The sequence below is a fragment of the Nannobrachium achirus genome (genome assembly GCF_963921795.1).
Source record: "Nannobrachium achirus genome assembly, chromosome: 2".
NCBI lineage: Eukaryota > Metazoa > Chordata > Actinopteri > Myctophiformes > Myctophidae > Nannobrachium > Nannobrachium achirus.
In genome coordinates, this window is record NC_137811.1 from 73,897,273 (window position 1) to 73,923,331 (window position 26,059).

Genomic DNA, 26,059 nt, shown 5'->3' on the forward strand with positions numbered 1-26,059 from the left:
GGGTAGCTTGATAACCCGATAACAGATCTATTGAGTACCCGGTATCAATCAAGCCTGTTATTGAGCATAGCGGCCCATGATGTCATGTTTAAACTATCAAGACTAGAGGCGATCAAGACATTATTACAGTACTATTCATAATATAAAGCCATTTAACACTTATTGCTCACTAATCAATGATTGTTTTAATGATATTTAATTATAATATTTGGCTGCCAAGTCTTTATTTGACCACTTGAAACCTAGCATCTGCAACATTCTCAAATTTTCGGTCGTCCTCAAGATCAAAGTATGTCTGGTTTAAAGTGGTTGAATGTCTGAACATGAACACAACATATTAGAAAATAGAAAAGGTGTCAAAAACAAATACACATTAATTTAATGCTGTCAAGTCTATGAAGATCTATAAAAATGTCTAATCTGCATCACGACTTTACACAGTACTGTATGTAGTGAGTGGGGGGTCCCTGCTTCATCTCTGTCTCAGCTAAGGGGTCCCTGCTTCATCTCTGTCTCAGCTAAGGGGTCCCTGCTTCATCTCTGTCTCAGCTAAGGGGTCCCTGCTTCATCTCTGTCTCAGCTAAGGGGTCCCTGCTTCATCTCTGTCTCAGCTAAGGGGTCCCTGCTTCATCTCTGTCTCAGCTAAGGGGTCCTGCTTTATCTCTCTCTCAGCTAAGGGGTCCCTGCTTCATCTCTCTCTCAGCTAAGAGGTCCTGCTTTATCTCTCTCTCAGCTAAGGGGTCCCTGCTTCATCTCTCTCTCTCAGCTAAGGGGTCCCTGCTTCATCTCTGTCTCAGCTAAGGGGTCCTTGACCTGAAACATGTTGAAGACCCCTGATCTGTGTTATCTGTTGCTGCATCTTATGAATCTGCTGCTATTACACACTTATATGTGTGTGTCAGTCAGTCAGTCAGTCAGTCAGTCAGTCAGTCAGTCAGTCAGCCAGCCAGCCAGCCTTGTAGGAATCCTTTTAGTTGACCTTGTACCAGTGAACTCAGTGGCGTCAGATCAGAAAAAGCTAAGGTATGGCAACATGACTGGTGTCTTGAACACGCGCGAAGAAGACACCAGTCAAGGTGTCAAAAACAAATACACATTAATTTAATGCTGTCAAGTCTATGAAGATCTATAAAAATGTCTAATCTGCATCACGACTTTACACAGTACTGTATGTAGTGAGTGGGGGGTCCCTGCTTCATCTCTCTCTCAGCTAAGGGGTCCCTGCTTCATCTCTGTCTCAGCTAAGGGGTCACTGCTTCATCTCTGTCTCAGCTAAGGGGTCACTGCTTCATCTCTGTCTCAGCTAAGGGGTCACTGCTTCATCTCTGTCTCAGCTAAGGGGTCCCTGCTTCATCTCTCTCTCAGCTAAGGGGTCCCTGCTTCATCTCTGTCTCAGCTAAGGGGTCCTTGACCTGAAACATGTTGAAGACCCCTGATCTGTGTTATCTGTTGCTGCATCTTATGAATCTGCTGCTATTACACACTTATATGTGTCAGTCAGTCAGTCAGTCAGTCAGTCAGTCAGTCAGCCAGCCAGCCAGCCTTGTAGGAATCCTTTTAGTTGACCTTGTACCAGTGAACTCAGTGGCGTCAGATCAGAAAAAGCTAAGGTATGGCAACATGACTGGTGTCTTGAACACGCGCGAAGAAGACACCAGTCATGTTGCCATACCTTATCAACAGGCATGATTCGTTTATTTTGAGAAGTACATTTTCTTTTTTTCCTGTTTCTACGGTTTCTTGGGCTGGATATGGCATCCTGGAACGGTTGTTCAAGTGCAGCTAAACTTGGCATGTTAGTAAACGTAGCCACAATTAACAATAAATGCATTGCATCTATAGAGCTGACCTGCGGAACCTGGGAATATAACTTTTGTCAAGATGAATAAAAATTTGCATTTGTAGTTATTTTACTCTAATTTAACAACATAATAACCAGCACAGATAGACAAAGAGACATTCATGGATTTATATTTAAAAGTAACTTTTATTTCCCCCCCTGGACCCAGGGTATGGCAGCTGCATACCCCTGCCATACCCAATTGACGCCCCTGAGTGAACTGTGTTGTAAAATGAGTTACAACTGTACTGTCATGTAGCTTTTCCTATGCAAACGTCTCTTCAATCAATCAATACATCAATCCATCAATCAATCAAAATAAGTTCCAGATTCCTTTAAATATATTGTTTGGCCGTTGTGGTTGAGGGTGCAGAGAGAGAGAGAGAGAGAGAGAGAGAGAGAGAGAGAGAGAGAGAGAGGCAGCTGTTACATTAATCCAAAACATTCAGTTTGACTCTCTAACGCAATGTAAAGCAGGCCTACAGTTTACAGTACTTACACTTTCCAGGCGCTTGTCTTTGTCCATGGAGTCATAAAACAATGCAGATTAACAGCTGCATTCCTCCTGCGAGTCAACGCTGTACAACATGTCACACAACAGCCAGATGTTAACGGTTATTAGAGATGTTAACGGTTATTAGAGATGTTAACGGTCATAATGCACTGATGAGGATCCTCCATATTCCAGCGTTATAATACACCGCCGTCTCGGACGCTACATTAATAATCCTCTACTAAATATGACGTGACGTAGCGGGGGAAAAACATGTATTTCCGGGGCTTGCTGCCGCCCACGTGACACTATTTGTAGTCCTTTTTTTTTTAAGGTTCGATACGGGAGGTTTGGACTACAAGGTCTTTTCCCCCGAGAAAGCCTGGTGACGCAAGGTCAGTGCAGCCTGGAAGGGAAATAAGAAAGAGATCAAAATAATAAAGTCCTATTGATCAGAAAATAAAATATTTTTGGGAACTGAAACTGTAAATAATAATAATCATTAAATACATTTCAAACGTGAGCAAATAATCAGAAAACCCAATGTTTAACCAAATTCACCTTACCTATTATTTATATTTGCCTAGATTTCAATATGAATATAGCAATGCATCGATATTAAAAAAGTACTTTATGTACTTAAGCCTTTTAAAAACCATGTATGTTTGAATACCGAATTATTTAAAAAAAATATGTACAGATTTGACAGCTTCAGCAGGAGTAGTCAAGTAATATATCTATACATTGACTAACATGTCAAAAACCACCCACACACACGTCACATGCTGCAGTATAACTCTTATAGATCAGGGGTCTTCAACAGGGGGTCCTGGACCCCTAGGGGGTCCTCAGAGTTACCACAGGGGGTCCTCCAAATCTTTGTGTGATAGATTTTCTTTTCTCCTTTTTTATAATAACAACTTGAACCCTTCATCCATATTCTGAGAACTTTAGCCAAAAATAGCAGATCTACAAGCTTACAGCGAGGCGTTGTGAGCTTGTAGATCGGCTATTTTCAGCATAGACGTTTGGTATAGACTGTAGAGAAAAAGAGCAGACCAAGTACAGAGTGAAAGGTCAAGTTTATTAAGTATTGACGGCTCAAGTTGTTAAATACCTGAAAAAACAAATTGACATGAATCTAAAATACACTGATGATTGTGCTGTCAAACGATGAAACTATATGGAATCTACAAAAAGGTTGTGGGGGTCCCTGCTTCATCGCGCTCTCTCAACTATTAAAGGGGTCCTTGGACTGACAACGTTGAAGACCCCTGTTATAGATCATTCTCAAATAAACACGAATCACAAAGCCACGTTGTAAAAATTCTTTATTTGCATCCTTTTAGAAAAATGTAAATACATATTCAACTCAGAAGGGTTTTATTTTCCTGCAAAACAGCATCTTATCATAAAGGTTGACAAACTGTAAAGCAACTGATCATCTCAACAGATCACACATTTACACGGAAATAACGACAATTAAAAGAAAAAGAAAACACACAAACCTCTCCCAATAAAGAATACACACATTTTCTCTCACTCACTCACAAGCTCGCGCACACGCACACTTATTACTCCACCCATGAAAGGTACCGAGGTGCGATGTGCAAACCCTCTGGGACAGTTAACCCATTTAGGCCTAGAATTATTGAATGCTTTAACCAGTGAAAAACAGCAGACAGCACCGAGTGCCGCGCTGCGAGCTTGTAGATCTGCTATTTTTGAAAAAGTCGTGAAAATGTGTGCAAATCTTTGAATATATGTATTTTCAAAGCGAACGTTTGTAACTCAAATTTTGCTTCTGGGGGTGGTCCCTGGAACTAGATATTTTGAGATGCGGGTCCATGGCCAAATACATATCATTTTGGGGGTCCTTCACATGAAAAGGTTTGAGAACCACTGACATAGTAGTCTCTCAAGAACAGACTAACTGAGCTCCAGTTAAGGACCTTTTCTTTGACGATGGCTGGCCAGATTGCTGACATAGAAACATAGGGTTTTCCAAAAAAACCTTAGAAGGATTCAAAAGACACTTATAGAATCGGGTCAAAATTCAAATGTTCACGATTTTTCAAAAATAGCAGATCTACAAGCTCGCAGCGCGGCACTCGGTGCCGCGCTGTGAGCTTGTATATCTGCTCTTTTTCAATAGTTAAAGCATAAAATAATGATACACAATGTGTACCTGTTCTGAATGGGTTTAAAGAAAGTATTTTACAACCCCTGATTATTACAACATCATCATCATACATTTATGCTCTTTTTTACTTGGAAAAACAAACAGAAAAAACAAACGAAAGAGTTCAGCAGCATTACTGAAAACTAAAAACTACATTCAAGTGATATTTTAACTCCATATAACATCAAAATAAGTTACCATACAAATGTACATACAGTATGTATAATAATGGTCCAGATTATTGAGTAAAATAAGCTCAGACAAATTTTTTTTTACCTTTTTCTTTTCCATTATGGATTCAGGGAGAACTAATATTGCTTCCGAGCTGGCCATAGAGCCTCATCGCCACCAGGGGGCACAGTTTTTCCAATTGCAGAGGTTTGTAGGGGAATTCCTCAAAAGTCAGTCTGCATTTAAAACTCCCATGGTTTTGTTTTGTCAAATTAGAATGTATTAATTAGTATTACAAGTCATTTAGAGCAGTGGTTCCCAAACATTTTAGCTCAAGACTCGAAAGCTTGCCCCAGGACCCGTTAGTGTGAATACTGAACCGCTTGGACACCGATGCCCTGAGTCTGGTTCCCTGCCCGGGCATCAGACCAGACAATGGTTCACTGCCCGTCTAGTCTGGCGTGGCCAGACTGTTGCCTCCCACAATTTGCCAATGCTCCGGCGTCATACAGTCTGGAGCAACGGAAGTCTGATCATGAGTAGGATGTGACGCACCCGCTCCCTTGGTGCAGTAGCAATAACAAGTCCTACTGGAAGCGTTATGTCTTCTTTCAATATCTTTTGGGTGCGTTATTTCGTCTTTCTCTGGTGTTGTTGGTCCATGATGTTTTCTTAAACTATACACGCATAAAACAAGAATATGCCACTCGAATGACTGTCTGTGCGAGTGTGTTTCTGTTATGTTTCCAATGGGACTACAGTTCATTATTATGACTCTGTCTGTGCTAGTGTGTTTCTGTTATGTTTCCAATGGGACTAGAGTTCATTATAATGACTGTCTGTGCTAGGGTGTTTCTGTTATGTTTCCAATGCGACTACAGTTCATTAGAATGACTGTCTGTGCTAGGGTGTTTCTGTTATGTTTCCAATGGGACTACAGTTCATTATAATGACTGTCTGTGCTAGTGTGCTTCTGTTATGTTTCCAGTGGGACTACAGTTCAGTGCAGCAGTGACTATTTCTGATACTCGCCGTTCAGGAGCTGTTTCAGACTCGATATAGCATTCGGAGATTGGGGGATACTTGTCTGGCTACGTGAGACTACTGCCCCTCTAGCCGGGCAGTGAACCAGGGTCTGTGATTGTGTGTCATATGCAAGTGGTTCTCACCTCAACCTTCGTTCTCAACACAAGTATTCCTATTTATCAGAGTCACATTGAAAACTAATTTTTAAAGAAAAATACCACAGGTTGAGTCAATGTACTAGTGTATACATAACTATTACTTTGCTATTCAACCCATATAAATTAAAACGTTTCATGAAAAAGAATAACACTTTCATATTTGTTTTGGGAGTTTCTCGAAGTGTGGGGAAGAGGGGGGGGGGATAAAAAAAATAGCTTTCAGTAAAAAATTATGTCGCTTTCCAATAGCTGAGCCACTGCCAGCAGTTAATATTGTGCAAAAGTATTACATTGAACGGGAACGGAATGTTATTAAAGAGTGTGTTTGTAATGTAAAAACAATTCCCTGCACACTTTAAATGTCACTGTGTAAAGCACTAGGCTGTGTAATAAACTTCTGTATTTTCTGTAAAGGACTGGTGGAGTATCATGTAAACTAGAGCAGTGGTCCTCAACCTTTTCAGGCAGCGACCCCCAAAATAATCACATTTTATGCCCCACCTTGACGAGCACCAAGAGTTGAGGCATTACATTTTGTATAACACGTTTCTTTTGTGAAAATAGCAGATCTACATGCCCACAACACCTCGTGTTGCGACTCATTGTGCGCATGTAGATCGGCTATTTTCACAATTTCCGCCTCCAATATTTGACAGTGTGGCCAATCGCCAATGTTTAATTTGTCATTTTAGAGGTATTAAAATTGTCACTTTAGAAATGTGCAGAAACCCTCTATACACTTAAACGTTATGTTTGTAAGTTGTAAGTTAATCATCTGGGGACCCTCCTGGGGGTCCCGACCCACAGGTTGAGAACCACAGTGCTAGCGTAGCGTAAATATTCCACGTCCAAGATGCTCCAAAATGTTCACAAAACGAGCCCTTTAACAGATCTCACAGACTAAATACATCTCCTTGAAGAGGTTTAACGCCGGCAGAGCCAAAAACCAAAACAGAAAATTCGGAACGCAAAGAAAACAAAATAAAGACTTTAATTCGTTTTTTTTCTCATCTGGTCAGCAGTGTTTGCTAGCGTACTTTGCTTTTCATACTTAAGACCCCTTCATACGCTCACAAGTGTTTCGTAATATACGGTAAGAAAGAAAATAACTTCAGCGTTGATTTAAACTCCAATAAGTGTACAAAATGGAACCAAATGGACCTGAAAATGGACTTTGGCGAATGGACTAGAGATTATTTTGTCTTTTGTACTCTTAAGTTTAACTACTCCTACAACCTCCACCCGACAACCTCCACCCGTTCAGACATCTCAGTAACTGTTCCAGACTCCATCAACTTGTCCTTCCACTATTAGACGTTGATTATCTGTCCTCTATGATGATCTCAGGAGGGAGAGAGGGTTTTTTGTTTGTTTTTCACAGTAGTTGAGTGGACTCGCGCTAAAGGCTTCCCCTCCATCTACAACCCTGGAAGAGGTCAGTGCAGGTCAGTGTCACGTCTCCTTTGGCAAGGCAGACGCCTCGTAAACAACATCAATGCACCATTTCCAGCTCCACGGAGCAATCTCAGAAAATTAGAATATTTTGTTAAAAAAAAAAAAGCTTTGGAAACTTCCCACTGGACTTCAAGCAACTCTGACTTCAGAAGGTTGACATTTATCTATTATAAATCCTTGTTTTAAGTGGTCTTGTATAATATTGTAATATTTTGAGATAGACTTTTGATATTCATGACTCATGAGTTGTATGCCATAAAAATTCAAAATATTAACAAAAAAAGTATATATGAAAGTCTCAAGAAATATAAGAAAGTTTCATAAAGTATTCTACTTTTCTGAGATTGATCTGTATAGACACCGTACAGAATGATAATCTGTACTGTACTGTACTGTACTTATAGAGATCCTTATAGTACGGGGTCCATTTGGTTCTGTTTGTTCCACTCTTTCGGAGCTAAATCGACGCTAAAGATTTGACTGTGTAGGAATGTGCTCCACCTCAAAACCACCAAAAAAAATCTAAAGCCAGTAACCTGGAATCTGACCACGACCGCCACGTCCACACAGCAACCGCCAGGTTGTTAGGTCGTTAGGTTAACGACATGCCTCCTATCAATACGTCTGGACCCCCCCGTCTCTCTGAAGCTAAACTAACATAAAACATTACAAACAACAGATAAAGGACAGGCTCTCTATCTAGGCTATATATTCCTCTTATCGTTTTTTAAAGTACAGTAAATGTCCAAGCTGCATAGAAGTGTGTCAGCTACTAACTAACCTCACGCATGATTTACACTCGCTGGAAACACTCGCTTTACAAGCTCTCTTTACTGAGAGCTTGTAAATCGTCCGTTTCTCCCCAAGTATAAAAGTATAAATCACCTTAGAGACGTCAGAGCCATCTGCGAGTCCTCGGTCGTGTACATATCTCTCTCTCTCTCTTCAACGCGCTACATAAATACGTTTCCATCTCGCTCTCAAGGCCCTGACGGATCCACGTCAACGTCACGACGGAGTCTCAGGCTCTTTCTTTACGTCGCCCACCTCGTCGTCTACCCCTGGTTCAGCTGTAGTTTCATCAACAACAGTATCTAGTTCAGCTGTAGTTTCATCAACAACAGTATCTAGATCAGCTGTCGTTTCCTCAACAGTATCTACATCAGCTGTAGTTTGACCAGCAGTATCTAGAGCAACTGTTAATTCACCGCCAGCAGTATCTAGATCCCCTTTTGATTCAACAGCAGACTCTAGATCACCTTTAGATTCACCAGTAGTATCTAGATCACCTTTAGATTCACCAGTAGTATCTAGACCAACTGTTAATTCACCACCGGTAGAGTCTAGATCAGCTGTAGTTTGACCAGCAGTATCTGTATCCGCTTTGGAATCAACAGCAGAATCCAGATCACCGTTAGATTCACCAGCAGTGTCTAACTCAGCTTTAGATTCAACACCAACAGTATCTAGACCAGCTAGAGTTTCATCAACAGCAGTGTCTAGGTCAGCTGTAGTTTGATCAACAGCAGTGTCTAGGTCAGCTGTCGTTTGGTCAACAGTATCTAGACCAACTGTTAATTCACCATTATCAGTATCTAGATCTGCTTTATCTTCACTAGTAGTGTCTAGATCACATTTAGATTCACCAGTTGTATCTAGATCAATCATTAATGCATCATCATCATCAGCAGTATCTAGATCAGCTTTAGACTGACCAGTAGATTCACCAGTTGTATCTAGATCACCTTTAGATTCACCAGTTGTATCTAGATCACCTTTAGATTCACCAGTTGTATCTAGATCAATCATTAATGCATCATTATCAGCAGTATCTAGATCAGCTTTAGATTGACCAGTAGATTCAGCAGTTGTATCTAGATCAACCGTTAATTCACCACCGCTAGAATCTAGATCAATGGTTAATTCACCAGCGGTAGCATCTAGATCCACTTTGGATTCAACAGCAGACTCCAGATCACCTTTAGACTCACCAGTCGTATCTAGATCAATGGTTAATTCACCACCGGTAGAGTCTAGATCAGCCGTTAATTCCCCATCAGCAGTGTCTAGATCTATTGATAATTCACCGCTAGTATCTAGATCAATGGTTAATTCATCGTCATCGGCAGTATCTGGTTCAGCTTTAGATTGAGCAGCAGCAGCAGTATCTAACTGGGCTTTAGTTTCTCCAACCGTAACGACCTCAGACTTCACTTCCAGAGGCTCATCATCCCCACCTCCTCCTCCGTCTGCTCTCACCCCGGCTAGCTGTGCTTCCCTCTTAACCTCCAGCTGCTGCTGCTGCTTACTGTCAGTGCACTGCGATGTTCCTTCGCCTTCGTCGGCCGCCGCCAGTTCTTCTGGACTCTCCGGTTCTCTCTTCACAGCCGGCCGAGGGGCCAGAGAACAGATGGACTGCACCACCGGAGAAGAGGTGGACTCCTCCTCCACCGGGGCCGTTTTCTTCTTCTTAGACAAGTCCAGCGGCATCATGTCGGCGGGGTCGTCCGGCCGCTGCGCCGCGCCCGACGAACCCGGCGGGCCGCCGACCTGCAGATGCGTCATGACGGCGTTGGACAGCCGGGACAGGCCCGGGAACAGAGAGGTAGCTTTGTGCAGCGCCGCGGCCACGTCGGCACCCCCGCCCCCCGCGGCAGCAGCGGCGGCGGCCGCCTGGAGCGCGGCGGAGAGCTGGTGCGGCTGCAGCAGCGTGATGGGCTGGTTCTGGTTCTGGTTCTGGTTCTGGTTCTGGTTGAGGCCCGCCAGGCCGTTGGCCAGCGGCGAGGCCACGGGGACGAACAGCACCAGGTTGGCGCCGGGCGGAGGCTTCTTGTCCAGGGCGATCTGCCAGACGCCCGAGGCCGCGCCGCCGCCCGGGCCGCTGCCCACCGCCCCGCCCCCCCCGCTGCCCGGGGGCGTGCAGGAGTCCAGTCTGAGGGCGGTGGGACCGTTGGAGACGCCGGGGGTCACACTGAGCGCCAGGTTGACCGAGGGGGGTTTGGCCGCGGCGGGGGCGACGGGACCCACGGGGGGTTTCACTGAGACGTGGGAGTTATTGACCATGAGCCCCCCAGCCCCGGGAACCATGACCCCCCCAACCCCGGCGGGAACCATGACCCCCCCAGCCCCGGGAACCATGACCCCCCCAGCCCGGGGAACCATGACCCCCCCTGCCCCGGGAACCATGAGACCCCCAGCCCCGGGAACCATGACCCCCCCAGCCCCGGGAAACATGAGACCCCCAGGCCGGGGCTTCTTAGCTGGAGGAGCAGCAGTCTTCGAGGCGGGCGGTCGTTTCCCCTGGAAGAAATGCATTACAAGAAACATTTTTAATATATATATATTTTTTGCCATATCTGCCCCTGACTGTGCACATTTTGTTTTACAAAGCCTAAAAGCCAGGCAGAAATGTATATATTTTTTTTATTCATAACGTTCCAACGACAGAAACCTCATAATCGGGACAACAGCTGCAACGTTATTTTTACATTAACATAATTATTTTTTTACGTTTTGGGTGAAATGATTAAGAAATATATAGTTTTTTTCTTTTTTTTTCTCCTGAAATTAGTCTAATAATAAGGTGACGATTTGAAAATGGTGGGAATCGTAGGCCAGGCGAGACATCAAGGGTTCATAGTTTAAAAGTGAGAGCTACTTTTAAAACGACCAGCTCAACATGATCTACCCACACCCCCCAAAACATGTACCTGAGGGGACTTTGGAATCAGTGTTGTTTTTGACAGCAAATTCTGATTTAGTTTTAGTCATAGTCTTTTGAATAAAATGTCATTTAGTTGTAGTCATAATTTAGTCACCTGAAAAGCTTTTGTTTTAAAAATGTATTTTTACAGGCCTTGATGGCATTGTAATGATTATTCTGAATCCATTGCAAGCATTTGTTTTGCACGCAAAACATTCCTTGGGCTAAAAATGGACCCCCATACCACTGTGAAAAGTGATGATGACTCATCACTAAACCATCATTTTTATGGGCTGTTTTTAGCCTAATGAATGTTTTCCGTGCAAAACAAATGCTTGCAATGCATTCAGAATAATTAAAAACACCTAGTTAGACCCCACATCCCACTTAAAGCAGATTTTTTGGGAGTCATTTTTCCCCTTATAGTACAGTGTATAGTGTATAGTAAGTGAATGAGACACAGAATTACCCTAGCCGTCAAAGATTTTCCTAGGGATGTTGAATTTCAATCTTTGTTAGATATGTTACAAGACACCTTTACCAACACATTGGTGAAGAAAGTGTTTGGTAAGGAATGCATTCCCAGGTTTTTATTAATATTCCCTGACTATGAGACAAAAAAGTTTGGGAACCCCTGGACCCCCCTAGACTCACCACGGGGGGTCTGGCTCTCCCGCAGTGCTTGAGGTGTCCGTCGTACTCCTGCTGGTGGGGGAAGCCCAGGCCACACCTCTGACAGAGGCAGGGGGACTGTCCGGCGTGGCCCCCCATGTGGGACATGAGCAGCAGGGCCGAGTGGAAGCCCTTCCCGCACTCGGCGCAGGACAGCAGCCTCTGGTGCACGCCCGCGTGCTTCTTCAGCTCCTCCTTGCTGGAGAAGCTCTGGCCACACTCCATGCAGCGGATCTCATCCCCCTTGGAGCCCTGGTGGCCCCAGCAGCCTGTGTCCTTCTTGTGCTTCTGGAAGTCCACCTGGTGTGGGCAAAGAGTGTTGTTTTTGACAGCAAATTTTGATTTAGTTTAAGTCATAGTCTTTTGAATAAAATGTCATTTTAGTTTTAGTCATAATTTAGTCACCGGAAAAGTATTAGTTTTAGTCTAATTTTAGTCGACTAAGTATCATGAGATTTTAGGCGACTAAATCTACTATACAGTTGATTTGGTCAACTGAAATGTATTTTGGCAGGCCTTGATTGCATCGTAATGACAGATTTTACACTTGGTTGCGGGCTGAAAATAGCCGATCTACAAGCTCACAACGCGACACGTTGTGAGCTTATAGATCTGCTATTTTCAGCACGCAACACCTGAGAGCAACCAAACATAAAATGACTCTTCTCCACCAGTCCCTCCGCTACATTTTAGTCTAGTTTTTATTTTGCTGACGAAATTGTAAACATACTTAGTCTTAGTTTTAGTCATCGCAGCTTAGTTTTTAGTCCGTTTTCGTCAGTGAAAAAAACGCAGTCGACAAACATTTTTCGTCATAGTTTTTAGTCGACGAAATCAACACTGTCTGAGACTCACCTGGTTGAAGAAGACCCTGAGGCAGGCCACACAGTGGATGCTCTGAGACTCACCTGGTTGAAGAAGACTCTGAGACTCACCTGGTTGAAGAAGACTCTGAGACTCACCTGGTTGAAGAAGACTCTGAGACTCTGAGACTCACCTGGTTGAAGAAGACTCTGAGACTCACCTGGTTGAAGAAGACTCTGAGACTCACCTGGTTGAAGAAGACCCTGAGACTCACCTGGTTGAAGAAGACCCTGAGACTCACCTGGTTGAAGAAGACTCTGAGACTCACCTGGTTGAAAAAGACTCGGAGGCAGGCCACACAGTGGATGCTCTGAGACTCACCTGGTTGAAGAAGACTCTGAGACTCTGAGACTCACCTGGTTGAAGAAGACTCTGAGACTCACCTGGTTGAAGAAGACTCTGAGACTCACCTGGTTGAAGAAGACTCTGAGACTCTGAGACTCACCTGGTTGAAGAAGACTCTGAGACTCACCTGGTTGAAGAAGACTCTGAGACTCTGAGACTCACCTGGTTGAAGAAGACTCTGAGACTCACCTGGTTGAAGAAGACTCTGAGACTCACCTGGTTGAAGAAGACTCTGAGACTCACCTGGTTGAAGAAGACTCTGAGACTCACCTGGTTGAAGAAGACTCTGAGACTCACCTGGTTGAAGAAGACCCTGAGACTCACCTGGTTGAAGAAGACTCTGAGACTCACCTGGTTGAAGAAGACCCTGAGACTCACCTGGTTGAAGAAGACCCTGAGACTCACCTGGTTGAAGAAGACTCGGAGGCAGGCCACACAGTGGATGCTCTGAGACTCACCTGGTTGAAGAAGACCCTGAGACTCACCTGGTTGAAGAAGACCCTGAGACTCACCTGGTTGAAGAAGACCCTGAGACTCACCTGGTTGAAGAAGACCCTGAGACTCACCTGGTTGAAGAAGACTCTGAGACTCACCTGGTTGAAGAACACTCTGAGACTCACCTGGTTGAAGAAGACTCGGAGGCAGGCCACACAGTGGAGGCTCTGAGACTCACCTGGTTGAAGAAGACTCTGAGACTCACCTGGTTGAAGAAGACTCTGAGACTCACCTGGTTGAAGAAGACTCTGAGACTCACCTGGTTGAAGAAGACCCTGAGACTCACCTGGTTGAAGAAGACTCTGAGACTCACCTGGTTGAAGAACACTCTGAGACTCACCTGGTTGAAGAAGACTCTGAGGCTCTGAGACTCACCTGGTTGAAGAACACTCTGAGGCAGGCCACACAGTGGATGCTCTGCGGCTCACACTTGTGCTGGCGGTAGAGCTTGGCCAGGCGGAAGTGCCTCTGGCAGCGGACGCAGGTGTAGGGCAGCAGGCCCAGGTGGGTGAAGCTGTGCTTGAGCAGGGCGTTCTTGCGGGAGAACTTGAGGGCACAGTCGGTGCAGTTGTAGGAGCGCTGGCAGCGCTTGCGGCGCTGGTGGCGCCGCAGCGACTTGTCGCTGTGGAATGTGCGCCCGCACGTGTCGCACCTGTAGGGACGCAAACGGTCGATTCGTTCATTGATTGATAACCTTTAGAGTTTTCAAATTCTGCCTGAACCCGACTCTACCCGAACCCGACCCAGTTAGGGCCGGGACTTAATTTTCAAGCCTGTTTAGAGAACTCTAATAACCTTAATCGATCGATAAATTGATTAAGACCTGGAATTATTTTATTTTATACTTTAGCTATTGAAAAATAGCAGATCTACTGTAAAAGCTCACAGCGCGGCACTGAGTGCTTGTATATCTGCCATTTTTGAAACATTTTGATTTTTTTTTTGCAAATCTTTCAATACATCTTTTTTAAAGATTTGTAACTTGATTTGTAACTCGATTATTTGCTTCTGGGACGGTCCCTGAACAACATATGTTGAGATGGGGGTCCATGGCCAAATACATGTAATTTTGGGGGTCCTTGACATGAAAAAGTTTGAGAACCACTGATTTAGAAAAAAATATTCAAAGACTTGCACAAATTCTCACGATTAAGGAGTCTCATTTCTCTCCGAAAGACTTTTCAATATGATTTAAAAGATTACGGTAAGCTCAAATTTGATATTACACACACCATACCTGTAACATTCACATAATTAAACTAATTATAATCGTTTAATTCAATGTAATAATCAATTCATGTGTTTTAGATGAACTGTTGCCATCGCTGGTCTCACCTGACGCTGCGCTGGTGCCACTCCATGTGCTGCTCACACAGCCGCAGGTCGGTGAAGATGCGCTTGCACAGGTCGCACTCGTAGAACTCCTTCTCGAAGTGGGTCTGGGTCAGGTGGAACTGCAGCTGGGCCTCCGTGTCAAAGTCCTTCAGGCAGATCCGGCAGACCACGGCTTTGGTGGCTCTGGTCTGGGCGTGCGTACGCAGGTGGAGTCTGCAAGACAAGCTTCACGTTAGCTGTATGGAACATTTAAAGGAGCTATAGTCAACTTTTTCTTGAAAAACGGATGCTAAAATAAAAATGATGTTTCGAAAATATTTTATGAAAAAATAAGCTTCATATATTTGTTTCTGTTCAAAAATGACCACAAAAAGCGTAAAATAATAATAAAATAATAATTTTGGCCATTGTCAGACCAAAACTTTGTTTACATTCTAGTCTATTCTTTGATAGTGTTAGAATAGGATGTAAACAAAGTGTTGGCCCGACAATCGCCAAAATGATTATTTTAACATTATTTTACGCTTTTTGTGGTCAAATTTTGAATAGAAACACATATCGTCATTTTTATTTTAGCATCCGTTTTTCAAGAAAAAGTTGACTATAGCTCCTTTAAACAAGGCAGGCTTAGTTTGGTTGTTTGGCACAAGAAATGGCAATAGAATAAGCCCAATTAGAAAAGTAAAGGTAAATAAGAGTACATTTACAGTGCAGAAGAATAACTTGCATGCAAATAGTTTTTTCTTCTGTCCAAATGTCATGATGAAATCAGCAGCCTGTGACTGGTGGCGACATGCTTACAACGCCTCGCGTTGCGAGGCGTTGTGAGCATGTAGATCTGCTATTTTCACAATTTCTGCCTCTAATATTTGACAATTTGGCCCATGTTTAATTTGTCATTTCAGAGGTATTAACAAAATCAATAACCAAAGACAATGCATAGCTACTTTTCCAGGACCTTCCAGGACCCTTGATCAATTCCAAAACTGTTCCAGTACTGGAAAAATATTTTTCTAATTTCAAAATATTTCCAGGAGTTTCATGACCGTGGGAACCCTGTGAGGTAAATCCAGGGATAACAATGGATGCTGCACAGAGATCAGAGGTGTGTGTTTTTCTCCACCTGTAGTTGTAGATCTGACAGAAGCGTTTTCCACACTCGGCGCAGCAGTACGGCCGCGTGCCGGTGTGAAGGTTCATGTGCTCCTGGAGCTTGATGCTGGATGGAAGGGTCAGCTCACACACACTGCAGCGGTACTCTCCTGATGTGGACTCTAATGAGGAGTTTGAGGACATAGAGACACATTAACACACTGTACTCTCCTGATGAGGACTCTAATGAGGACATAGAGACACGTTAACACACTGTACTCTCCTGATGAGGACTCTAATGAGGACACAGGACAAGAGACACAATAGGCAACTTAAGCAATGGACGGCTACGGCAGATGGCAACGGTAACCGGTAATGAGCAGTGCTCGATAGACGATGATGATGAATGTTCACAACAAATTAATTAGACAGTAGAGCCTTGCACGCCCACCAACATTCACTGGTAGACTTGCTTCCACTGGTTCCACTTGCCACTAGTTGCCAGATCCACGTTTGTCAGATCAAATCAATCAGTATCAGTACACTCATATACACAGGCTGGCTCAAAGGTCCTTAATGAAATAGGACCACGAGTGGGTGTGGTCACTCCATTCTGAAACAGCCCAGGTGAGCTCTGGTTGTTCAGACTATTCATTGTCTGGGTTCTATGTCAACATACAGACCAGGGTTACCCAATTAGTTTTCCCCATGGGCCGAATTATGTCTAGGGTACCAAGCTGAGGGCCACAACATTGAATTATGTCTAGGGTACCAAGCTGAGGGCCACAACATTGAATCATGTCTAGGGTACCAAGCCGAGGGCCACAACATTGAATTATGTCTAGGGTACCAAGCTGAGGGCCACAACATTGAATTATGTCTAGGGTACCAAGCTGAGGGCCACAACATTGAATTATGTCTAGGGTACCAAGCTGAGGGCCACAACATTGAATTATGTCTAGGGTACCAAGCTGAGGGCCACAACATTGAATTATGTCTAGGGTACCAAGCTGAGGGCCACAACATTGAATTATGTCTAGGGTACCAAGCCGAGGGCCACAACATTGCAGGGGGTGACGGTGGCGTTCCCGCTACTCCAGCGACAGTTCAGATATCGTCGTTGTCGGGTGAAAATCTTGTATGTCCAAAACCGCTCGTTTTGCATTTATAATTTTAAAAACGACCACCCGACAACAACGATATGCTAGTGTTGTTGCTGCTCTTACAGTGATGTTACTAGGTTTTCAATGTAATGGGTCCCGGGACCCACAGGTGGTCATTCAAATGGGTCCCCGAAAAGTTTTATGAGTCCTCAATACAATGTTTTTGAGCGCTGTGAGCTTGTAGATCGGCTATTTTCAAAATGTTTGCCTATTTCTTATATTTATTTTACAATTTGGCTAATGTTTGAACTTAGAACTAGGATTTCTAAATACACTAGGCTACAGACACCCATTTCAGTATATTTATATCACTGGGACCCCAATTTATATTAAATGTTAAAATACTAGAGTACAAATGGAACAGGTCCATTTGGTTCCATTTGTTCACCGAGTTACAGACCCATAAAGTTCTATTTGGTTCCTTACTATCATTTATCTGGGGACCCCCTGGAACTCCCTCAAGGACCCAGGACCCCACTTTGAGAACCACTAGTGAAAATAGTTTTTAGCTGTTCCAGGTTTAACTGATAATAAATCTTTACAGTGTATCTTACACAATACATTAAAAAACAAATTAAACTATCTAAACTAATATAGCAACTTAAAGGGGAAGACCACCCATTTTCAATATTGAAATATGTCATTAATATACCTTAGAGGAGTTGTGTGGAAATAGAAAAAAAGTTCACACTCTTCTGTGTTGCCTAGAACTGGAGGATTGATTTTGGGGTTTGTATTGAAAATTACAACTTGATGACATCACACATTGTACTTTACAATACAAACCCCAAAAGCAATCCTCCAGTTCTAGGCAACACAGAAGAGGGGGAACTTTTTTTATATTTCCTCACAACTCCTCTAAGGTATATTAATGACATATTTCAATATTGAAAATGGGTGGTCTTCCCCTTTAAGTAGAAGAAGTAAATTATTTTAACACTAGCCCTTACCCGTTCAAAGATATGAGCTCCGAAATGATGTGCAGTGTGTGGTTTATGGGATGTGCACTGTGCACATATGAGGGATGGAAAGTAACTTTAACTGGTGCTTGCATGATAATATGAGCATCAATGTAAGAAATACCCGTTTCTTTTAATGGCTACAGAGATACTGTGTCCCGCACGCACGCACGCACGCACACGCACACACACACACACACACACACACACACACACACACACACACACACACACACACACACACACACACACACACACACACAGAGCTGGTTAAACATGTTGCCTCATGTTAGATGCAGAATAGATATGCCTCATGCTAGATGCAGAATAGATAGTAGATACACCATAAAAATGCTAATATACAGCATATGATTTGTGAAAGTGACAAACGGGCTTCACAGTTATGTCAGGTGTGTTCATATGCTAATGGTGATGCGATTTCAGATCAATTGCTCCAGCCACTGAGGAGAAACGCTGTGACAGACAGACACTCACTCAGACAGACACTCACTCAGACAGACAGACAGACAGACAGACATTCGGAAAATTATATGTTTGATGGACTGCATGAGGTCAGTCAGTTGCTCTCCCCAGGTTGGCAGAGGGAGAGCAGAGCCCAGGATTACATTGGACAACTGGCACTGGGTGAAAAAGATGGGTTACAAAAATCGTGGGATAAGAATTTTGTAAAACAAAAAAAAACTGTTATCTCACATTATTACACAGCTTGGTTGAATGCTTGATTCTGATTAGTCAATCGCTGAAATCAGTGGCGTGTTATTTCTTGATAACAGACAACCGCTCCACTCTATCTATATCACAGGGGTTTTCAAAGTGGGTGACGGGGCACCCTGGGGTGACGGGGCACCCTGGGGTGCCGCAACGGCAGTCCAGGGCTGCCGCGAGATAATTTGGTAACATTTGGAATGTATTTGGACACTTAAATAAATATATTTAGTATCATTTTAAACTTGAAGTACAAAGTTATTTTCAGTCAGTTCTAACCAAAATGGCTATTATCTCAACATTTTCCTCGCAACATAATCACTAAAATATTGTCATTGTCGGGCATCTCAAAGTTTCAAATGTGTACGTCTTTTGGTAAACTAAAGCCCTGCTTCATCATACAAGACTGTCGCACAAAACTAGTGAAAACAGCCGATCTACAAGCACACAACGCCTCGCGATGCGAGGCGTTGTGTGCCCTGAGACAAAAAAAAGTTTGGGAACCCCTGCTCTAACAGACCGATGCCTAATCAAAAGCTCAGAGCACCTGGGTCTTTTATGACGTATCCAACATGTCAGATGTAAACAAAAACACACAGCGTCATTTACAACTAAACGTTACTCTCAAGAATGTTTTAAAAAATATTTGAGGCGAGAAACAGACGATGCAGTAACAGAAAATGGATTCTATTCTCTGTTTAGAGCTTCATAGAGGAGTCATACAGACCTATGTCCACGTTTAAAGATTCTCCTTCCTCATCCTCTTCATCTTCCTCCTCCTCCTCTTCCTCCTCCACCTCTGACACCTCGCTGTCGTCAGAGTCAGAGTCGGACTCCTCCAGCTCCACCTCTACTCCACCCCTGGCCCCCGCCCGGCCCGCTGCGTAGGCCTGAGGGGCACCGTCAGGGAACGGAGTTTGGAATGGAACATTGGAACATGTTAGGGTTGCCAATAAATAGGGCATTCACCAAATATTCGAATATCAAAGTCACTATTCGACGTTGTTCACCGAAGTCGAATATTCGCTTATTTTTATTTTTTTATTGTTTTCTCTTTAAAAAATATATAGTTTATAAAGCTTGGCTAGATAGGAAGTCATACGAATGAGTTGTCAATGCTGGTGGATTAATTCTTTAATGCTTTATACCAGGGGTTCTCAAAACCTTTTAGGCCGTGACCCCCAAAATAAACATATTTTAACTGGGGACCCCCCCAGAAAATAGCAGATCTACATGCTCACAATGCCTCGCGTTGCGAGGCGTTGTGAGCATGTAGATCTGCTATTTTCACAATGTTCGCCTCTTGTACTTAATATTTGACAGTTTGGCCAGTCCTGTCGAATATTTGACTATTCGAATACTTTGATGACGAATAATTCGAATACTAAAAATCACTATTCGTGAATGCCCTAGTTTTTTTTATTACAACTAGCCTACAGCCCCCTGCGGGGGCCTGGCACCTTTGTGTGTGTGCCTGTTAGTCCCCCTTGGTGTGAAGCATACAGACTATGATTTTGCTCTCTCTGGAAGTGCCCCCGGACTGGGAGTGTGCTGCTTGGTGACGCCCATTTGTGATGTAATTCGCATCACAGGACAAAGCCGCCTACAGGCCAAAATTTGGGAAAATATTTTAAACATTTGGGGATTATGAGAAGTAGAGACACATCTGAAGGTGATAAAGTTGATGTTGGGCAAGGTACATGCGTTATTGATTTTTGTATTATGTTTTTTAGACAATTGAGCAACTGCTGAACGTGGAGTTACAGATGGAAACACACACACACACACGGGGCGATTCTAATTAAGGTTGTGGGATGGGATGGGATTTAAGCATTTAGCACGCTCTTAATCCAGAACGACTCACAATAAGCAAGGTAATACATCAATACAATAAGCTAGGAAATACGACAATACAATAAGCACCAACATCAATAAATCAAATGCATAGAAATATCAATCTAGAACAAATAACGTAGGTATACCAAGCAACTAATCAGTGAAGAGCTCAATATAAAAACCTAAAATAAAAATGCTATCTATCTTTCATGTAAGGTCATTGAGGGTAGGCGAGTGCTACGGAAGTGCTATGGGTTTAGGCGGAGTCTGAAGAGGTAAAGGGGAACACACACTGGACGCGGAGGCGGCGCGGCAAAACATACGGCCTTATTATTTTCAACTAGCCCTTACCCGTTCAAAGATATGAGCTCCGAAATGATGTGCAGTGTGTGGGTTATGGGATGTGCACTGTGCACACAGTATATGAGGGATGGAAAGTAACTTTCTGGTGCTTGCATGATAATATGTAGGAGCATCAATGTAAGAAATACCCGTTTCGTTTAATGGCTACAGAGATACTGTGTTCCCCCCCTCCCCGCCCACCCACCCACCCAGCCTGCCTGCCTGCCTGCCTGCCTGCCTGCCACTGTGTTCCCCCCCTCCCCGCCCGCCCGCACGCACGCACGCACGCACGCACACACAGAGCTGGTTAAACATGTTGCCTCATGCTAGATGCAGAATAGATATGCCTCATGCTAGATGCAGAATAGTAGATACACCATAAAAATGCTAATATACAGCATATGATTTGTGAAAGTGACAAACGGGCTTCACAGTTATGTCAGGTGTGTTCATATGCTAATGGTGATGCGATTTCAGATCAATTGCTCCAGCCACTGAGGAGAAACGCTGTTTCAGACAGACAGACAGACACTCACTCAGACATTCGGAAAATTATATGTTTGATGAACTAACCCACACCAGCGCCGTCAGACGCGTGCAGCCGCGGGTCTGCCGCCTCGCCTGCCGAATTAGAATTTTGACCCGATTCTATAAGTGTCTTTTGAATCCTTCTAAGGTTTTTTGAAAAACCTATGTTTCTATGTCAGCAATCTGGCCAGCCATCGTCAAATGGAGCTCAGTTAATCTGTTCTTGAGAGATTACTATGTCAGTGGTTCTCAAACCTTTTCATGTGAAGGACCCCCAAAATTATATTTATTTGTCCACGGACCCCCATCTCAAAATATCTAGTTCCAGCGACCCCCCCAGAAGCAAAACTTTAGTTACAAACGTTCGCTTTGAAAAATACATATATTCAAAGATTTGCACACAATTTTTCAAAAATAGCAGATCTACAAGCTCGCAGCGCGGCACTCGGTGCCGCGCTGTGAGCTTGTATATCTGCTATTTTTCAATAGTTAAAGCATTCAATAATCCTAGGCCCTGAATGTGTTAAATAGTGAACAGTGAGTGTACCTGTGCGCTGGCCGTCTGATCCGGTCTGCTCCCGTTCCCGGGGGTCCCTTTGGTCGTGCGGTCGAGGCCGTTGCCCAGCAGGGGGCGTGTCATCGAGGTGCCGCCACCGGCGGCCCCTCGCTGCGAGGGAGCCATGGAGGCGGCCTGTGACAGGACGCGCGTGGCCGCGGTGCCACCGCGCACCATGGTGATCTGGATGGGCCGGTGCTCCGCCGCGGACCCCCCGCCCCGGGGAGCCGCGGAGGACCCCCCGCCCCGGGGAGACTCCTCGTCGGCAGACTGGGGAGGGGGAGGGGGGCTGGGGGAGGAGGGGGGGGAGGAGGTGTCCGAGGACGCCAGCATCATGTTGGGGAAGCCCAGCTCCGTGAGCTGGATGTCAATGGTGTACTCTTCTGACGCCATGGTGACAGGCTGGGGGGGGGGGGGGGGGGAGAGTGAGAGAGAGAGAGAGAGAGAGAGAGAGAGAGAGAGAGAGAGAGAGAGAGAAGCCTTTATTGATCCGACAACGCAACAGGCTCTACAGCAGCCATCTTGGAAATAAATTGGCAACAAAGCAACAAAGCTCCTTTGAATTGAACTGAAATTGACTTTGTGGGTTTCTTTATTATGGGGGTCTAAATTGTCCCATACAAGCCTGTAACTCTGACAGTGTACACACTACACATGGAACCAAATGGACCCATTCTGTCAGAGTTAAGGGGAGACACTGCACTGCACATACAGTATGAAACAGAGCTGCTACCTTTAAACACGTTTTAAACTTGAGATTTTTTTTTCTTCTCTTTTATTTGTATACTATTGTATTGAGAAAAAATAAAAGCTTCATACCCTGTATATACTGTACATAACGACAGTGTGACTGTGACACAGCTCTGTTTACACAATGCTGTACCACCTCCAACTATTATGTTCCCCATTTTCAACAGCTATTATATTTTGACACTTGCTTTGGCAATGTAAACTTATGTTTTCTCTTGCCAACAAAGCTCATTTGAATTGAACTGAAATTGAATTTGTGGGTTCCTTTATTATGGGGGGTTCTAAATTGACCCATACAAGTCTGTAACTCTGACAGTGTACCAAATGGAACCAAATTTGGTTCCATTTGTACACTGTCAGAGTTAACCTTAACCTTGACATGTAAAATGTTTGAGAAACACAGACATGGAACAAAGTACAGGCGCTGCCTCTGGTAAATAAAGGGAACTTAACAGCCTAATCAAATGGAGACATATATACTATCATAGATCATGGATGGCAGCAAAGCATTCGGTAGATGTGTTGTTGATTACAGCTCAAATAAGTGCAACACTCAGTTAAATATCTGACGACTGGTCGCAGCTTCAGATCAAAGGAGTGGAAGGGAAAGGTAAAAAGGTAGGTTGTGTAGAGCCTTAAGCCCGTATCAGAGTGTACAGTGGAGAGCTATCCACCGCAAATTTGAGGTGGAAAGCTTTCCACCTCAAGTCAAAAAATAAGTGCAGGCCATCATAGTCACGGCCCACGGTGAAGTCCTTTACCCCGTCTAGACCGGTTCAGGTCGACCAATCAGTGAACGGGGTGTAGAGCCTGTCTGTCTGATAGTAAAAACAGAGAGATGTGTTGGGACTCGCGGTGGAAAGCTCTCCACCGTGAGGAATGATGTAACGTTGTAGTTTCATGGCTCAAAAAGACTCGAAAAGACTATGATACGGGCTTTAGTGAGTGAAACCCATATGCAGGTGAAACCACAATGGCTGCTAGCCTACAGCCTCATTGTGTTGGCAGAGGGAGAAACACACACACATAAAGCAAGGTGATACAAAATTTGACATAATTATATAGCTCTGTTTACACAATGCTGTACCCCCTCCAACTGTATATATTATGTTCCCCATTTTCAACTGTTTTTATTTTATCTGTTGACACTTGCTTTGGTAATGGGACCGTACCTATGTTCCCCAGGTTCTATGTTCCACAATTACCACCTAAACCTAACCTTAACCCTAAACCTAACCTCAGTAAAACTAACGCCAGTGAATGCATATTATTAACCTGTGGGGAACATAGAACCTGGGGAACATTGATTGATTGAAGACTTTATTAGAAGTTTGCATAGGAAAAAGTACAGTTTCATGACGGTACAGTTCACTGGTACAAGGTCTACTAAAAGGAGATCCTAGAAAAGACTAAGCTTATTTCCATAGGAAATTGAAAGACAGACGGATAGAACACAGTACTATGCAGTAGATATAGTCAGGAAAAAAAGGGAAAACATTTTAAAAACAATTAAAGAAAGGGTAAAATAAAAACATACAGTAGGTAAATACAAATATTAAACTGTGGGGAACATATAGCTCTGGTCCATCACGTCTCCTCCCGGAGACGCTCTGACAGACCCGTCGGGAAATGGCTAGACTCGAGATTGTCGGCCCCTCCGAGCGCTCAACATCAGTCAAAATAAACAAAACTGTTTCACTACTCACCAAACCAAAGGTAGTTTTGCGTTGTTGAAAGTCTATTCTCCGTGGTGGTGAGCCCCTCAGCACCCCACCTACTCTGTAAAATACATTATTTTTGGCATGAAATAAAGTGCATCCAACTCGACCACTGCTTATTTCCGGGTTGTGAACCATTGAATCAGCGGTGGCCGCTAGGTGGCCTGAGGTGTGTGCGTTTAATTTCATGACAAAAATAATGTATTTTACAGAGTAGGTGGGGTGCTGAGAGGTTTACCACCACGGAGAATAGACTTTCAACAACGCAAAACTACCTTTGGTTTGGTGAGTAGTGAAGTAGTTTAGTTTATTTTGACTGATGTTGAGCGCTCGGAGGGGCCGACAATCTCGAGTCTAGCCATTTCCCGACGGGTCTGTCAGAGCGTCTCCGGGAGGAGACGCGATGGACCAGAGCTAGGGAACATAGAACCTGGGGAACATAGGGGGTTCTAAATTGTCCCATACAAGTCTGTAACTCTGACAGTGAACCCAATGGAACCCTGTACACTGTCAAGAGTTAAGGGGAGACCTTGACATGTCAAAGTGTAATTACAACACCAGAGATCAGAACAGATCATGTCAACCCAGAGTCACCTCAAAGAAAGGATCAAACTCGTTCTTCTGCTATACCACAAAAATGTGGAACGCCTTACCGAAGGCCTTAAAGGAGTGTGGAATGTGGATCACTAGCATCCTTTAAAATCGCCCTGACCACTTACAGGCAGCAGCTGGTAAAAACAAACATAGCCCAGCCCCACCCTCCCCTCCCCTTCTTTGTATTTACCTACTGTATGTTTTTAGTTTTTTTTTAATTCCCCTTTTTTTCCTGACTATATCTACTGCATAGTACTGTGGTCTATCCGTCTGCCATTCAATGTTATATGAGATACTTCAATGGTTTCCTGTGGAAATAAGCTTAGTCTTTTCATGGATCTCCTTTTAGTAGACCTTGTACCAGTGAACTGTACCGTCATGAAACTGTACCTTTTCCTATGCAAACTTCTAATAAAGTCTTCAAAGTCTTCAATCAAAGCAATTGGTGATTTTTTTTAAAAAGTGACAAATTATATAGCTCTGTTTACACAATGCTGTACCCCCTCCAACTGTATATATTATGTTCCCCATTTTCAACTGTTTTTATTTAATCTTTTGACACTTGCTTTGGCAATGCCAATAAAGCTCCTTTGAATTGAATTGAATTGAATGCATATTAAACCTGTGGAGAACATAGAACCTGGGGAACATAGGGTGGACCCCCCTTTATTTTGGGGGTTCTAAATTGACCCATACAAGCTTGTAACTCTGACAGTGTACCCATTTGGTTCCATTTGGTACACTGTCAGAGTTAAGGGGAGACCTTGACATGTCAAAGTGCGAGAAAGACGACTGGTGTATTGCTTTTTAGTGAGTGAAACCACAATGGCTGCTAGCCTAACTGCCTCATTGTGTTTGGCAGTTGGACACACTCACAAAGCAAGGTGATATTATGTTTTAAATTCAGTTACAAACAGCCCAACAGAGCCTACGTGCTGCTGTGCAGCCTGCTAGGCTCCCACACAGCAGGCAGAGGGCTGTTAGAAGCCGTTAAGAAGACATTTTAACTCACATTCCACCGTGGAAAGACACCAGTCTGCTGCTTTTCCCCGCTTC

At 43.8% G+C, this 26,059-nt stretch overlaps 1 protein-coding gene across 1 annotated transcript; it reads right to left on the reverse strand.

Annotated features, from left to right (window-relative positions):
- Positions 1 to 2,688: 2,688 nt before the first annotated feature.
- On the reverse strand, positions 2,689 to 26,059 carry LOC308300506 (uncharacterized protein; the record flags this gene model as incomplete). The annotated part of the gene is made up of 9 exons (XM_080744352.1): positions 26,016 to 26,059; positions 21,933 to 22,343; positions 19,407 to 19,569; positions 15,863 to 16,013; positions 14,740 to 14,952; positions 13,780 to 14,056; positions 11,683 to 12,000; positions 9,519 to 10,625; positions 2,689 to 2,739 (listed from the first exon to the last, which is right to left on the reverse strand). Exons 2-9 carry the CDS (start codon positions 22,332 to 22,334, stop codon positions 2,689 to 2,691), a joined length of 2,682 nt encoding a protein of 893 aa, XP_080600478.1. The 5' UTR covers positions 22,335 to 22,343; positions 26,016 to 26,059.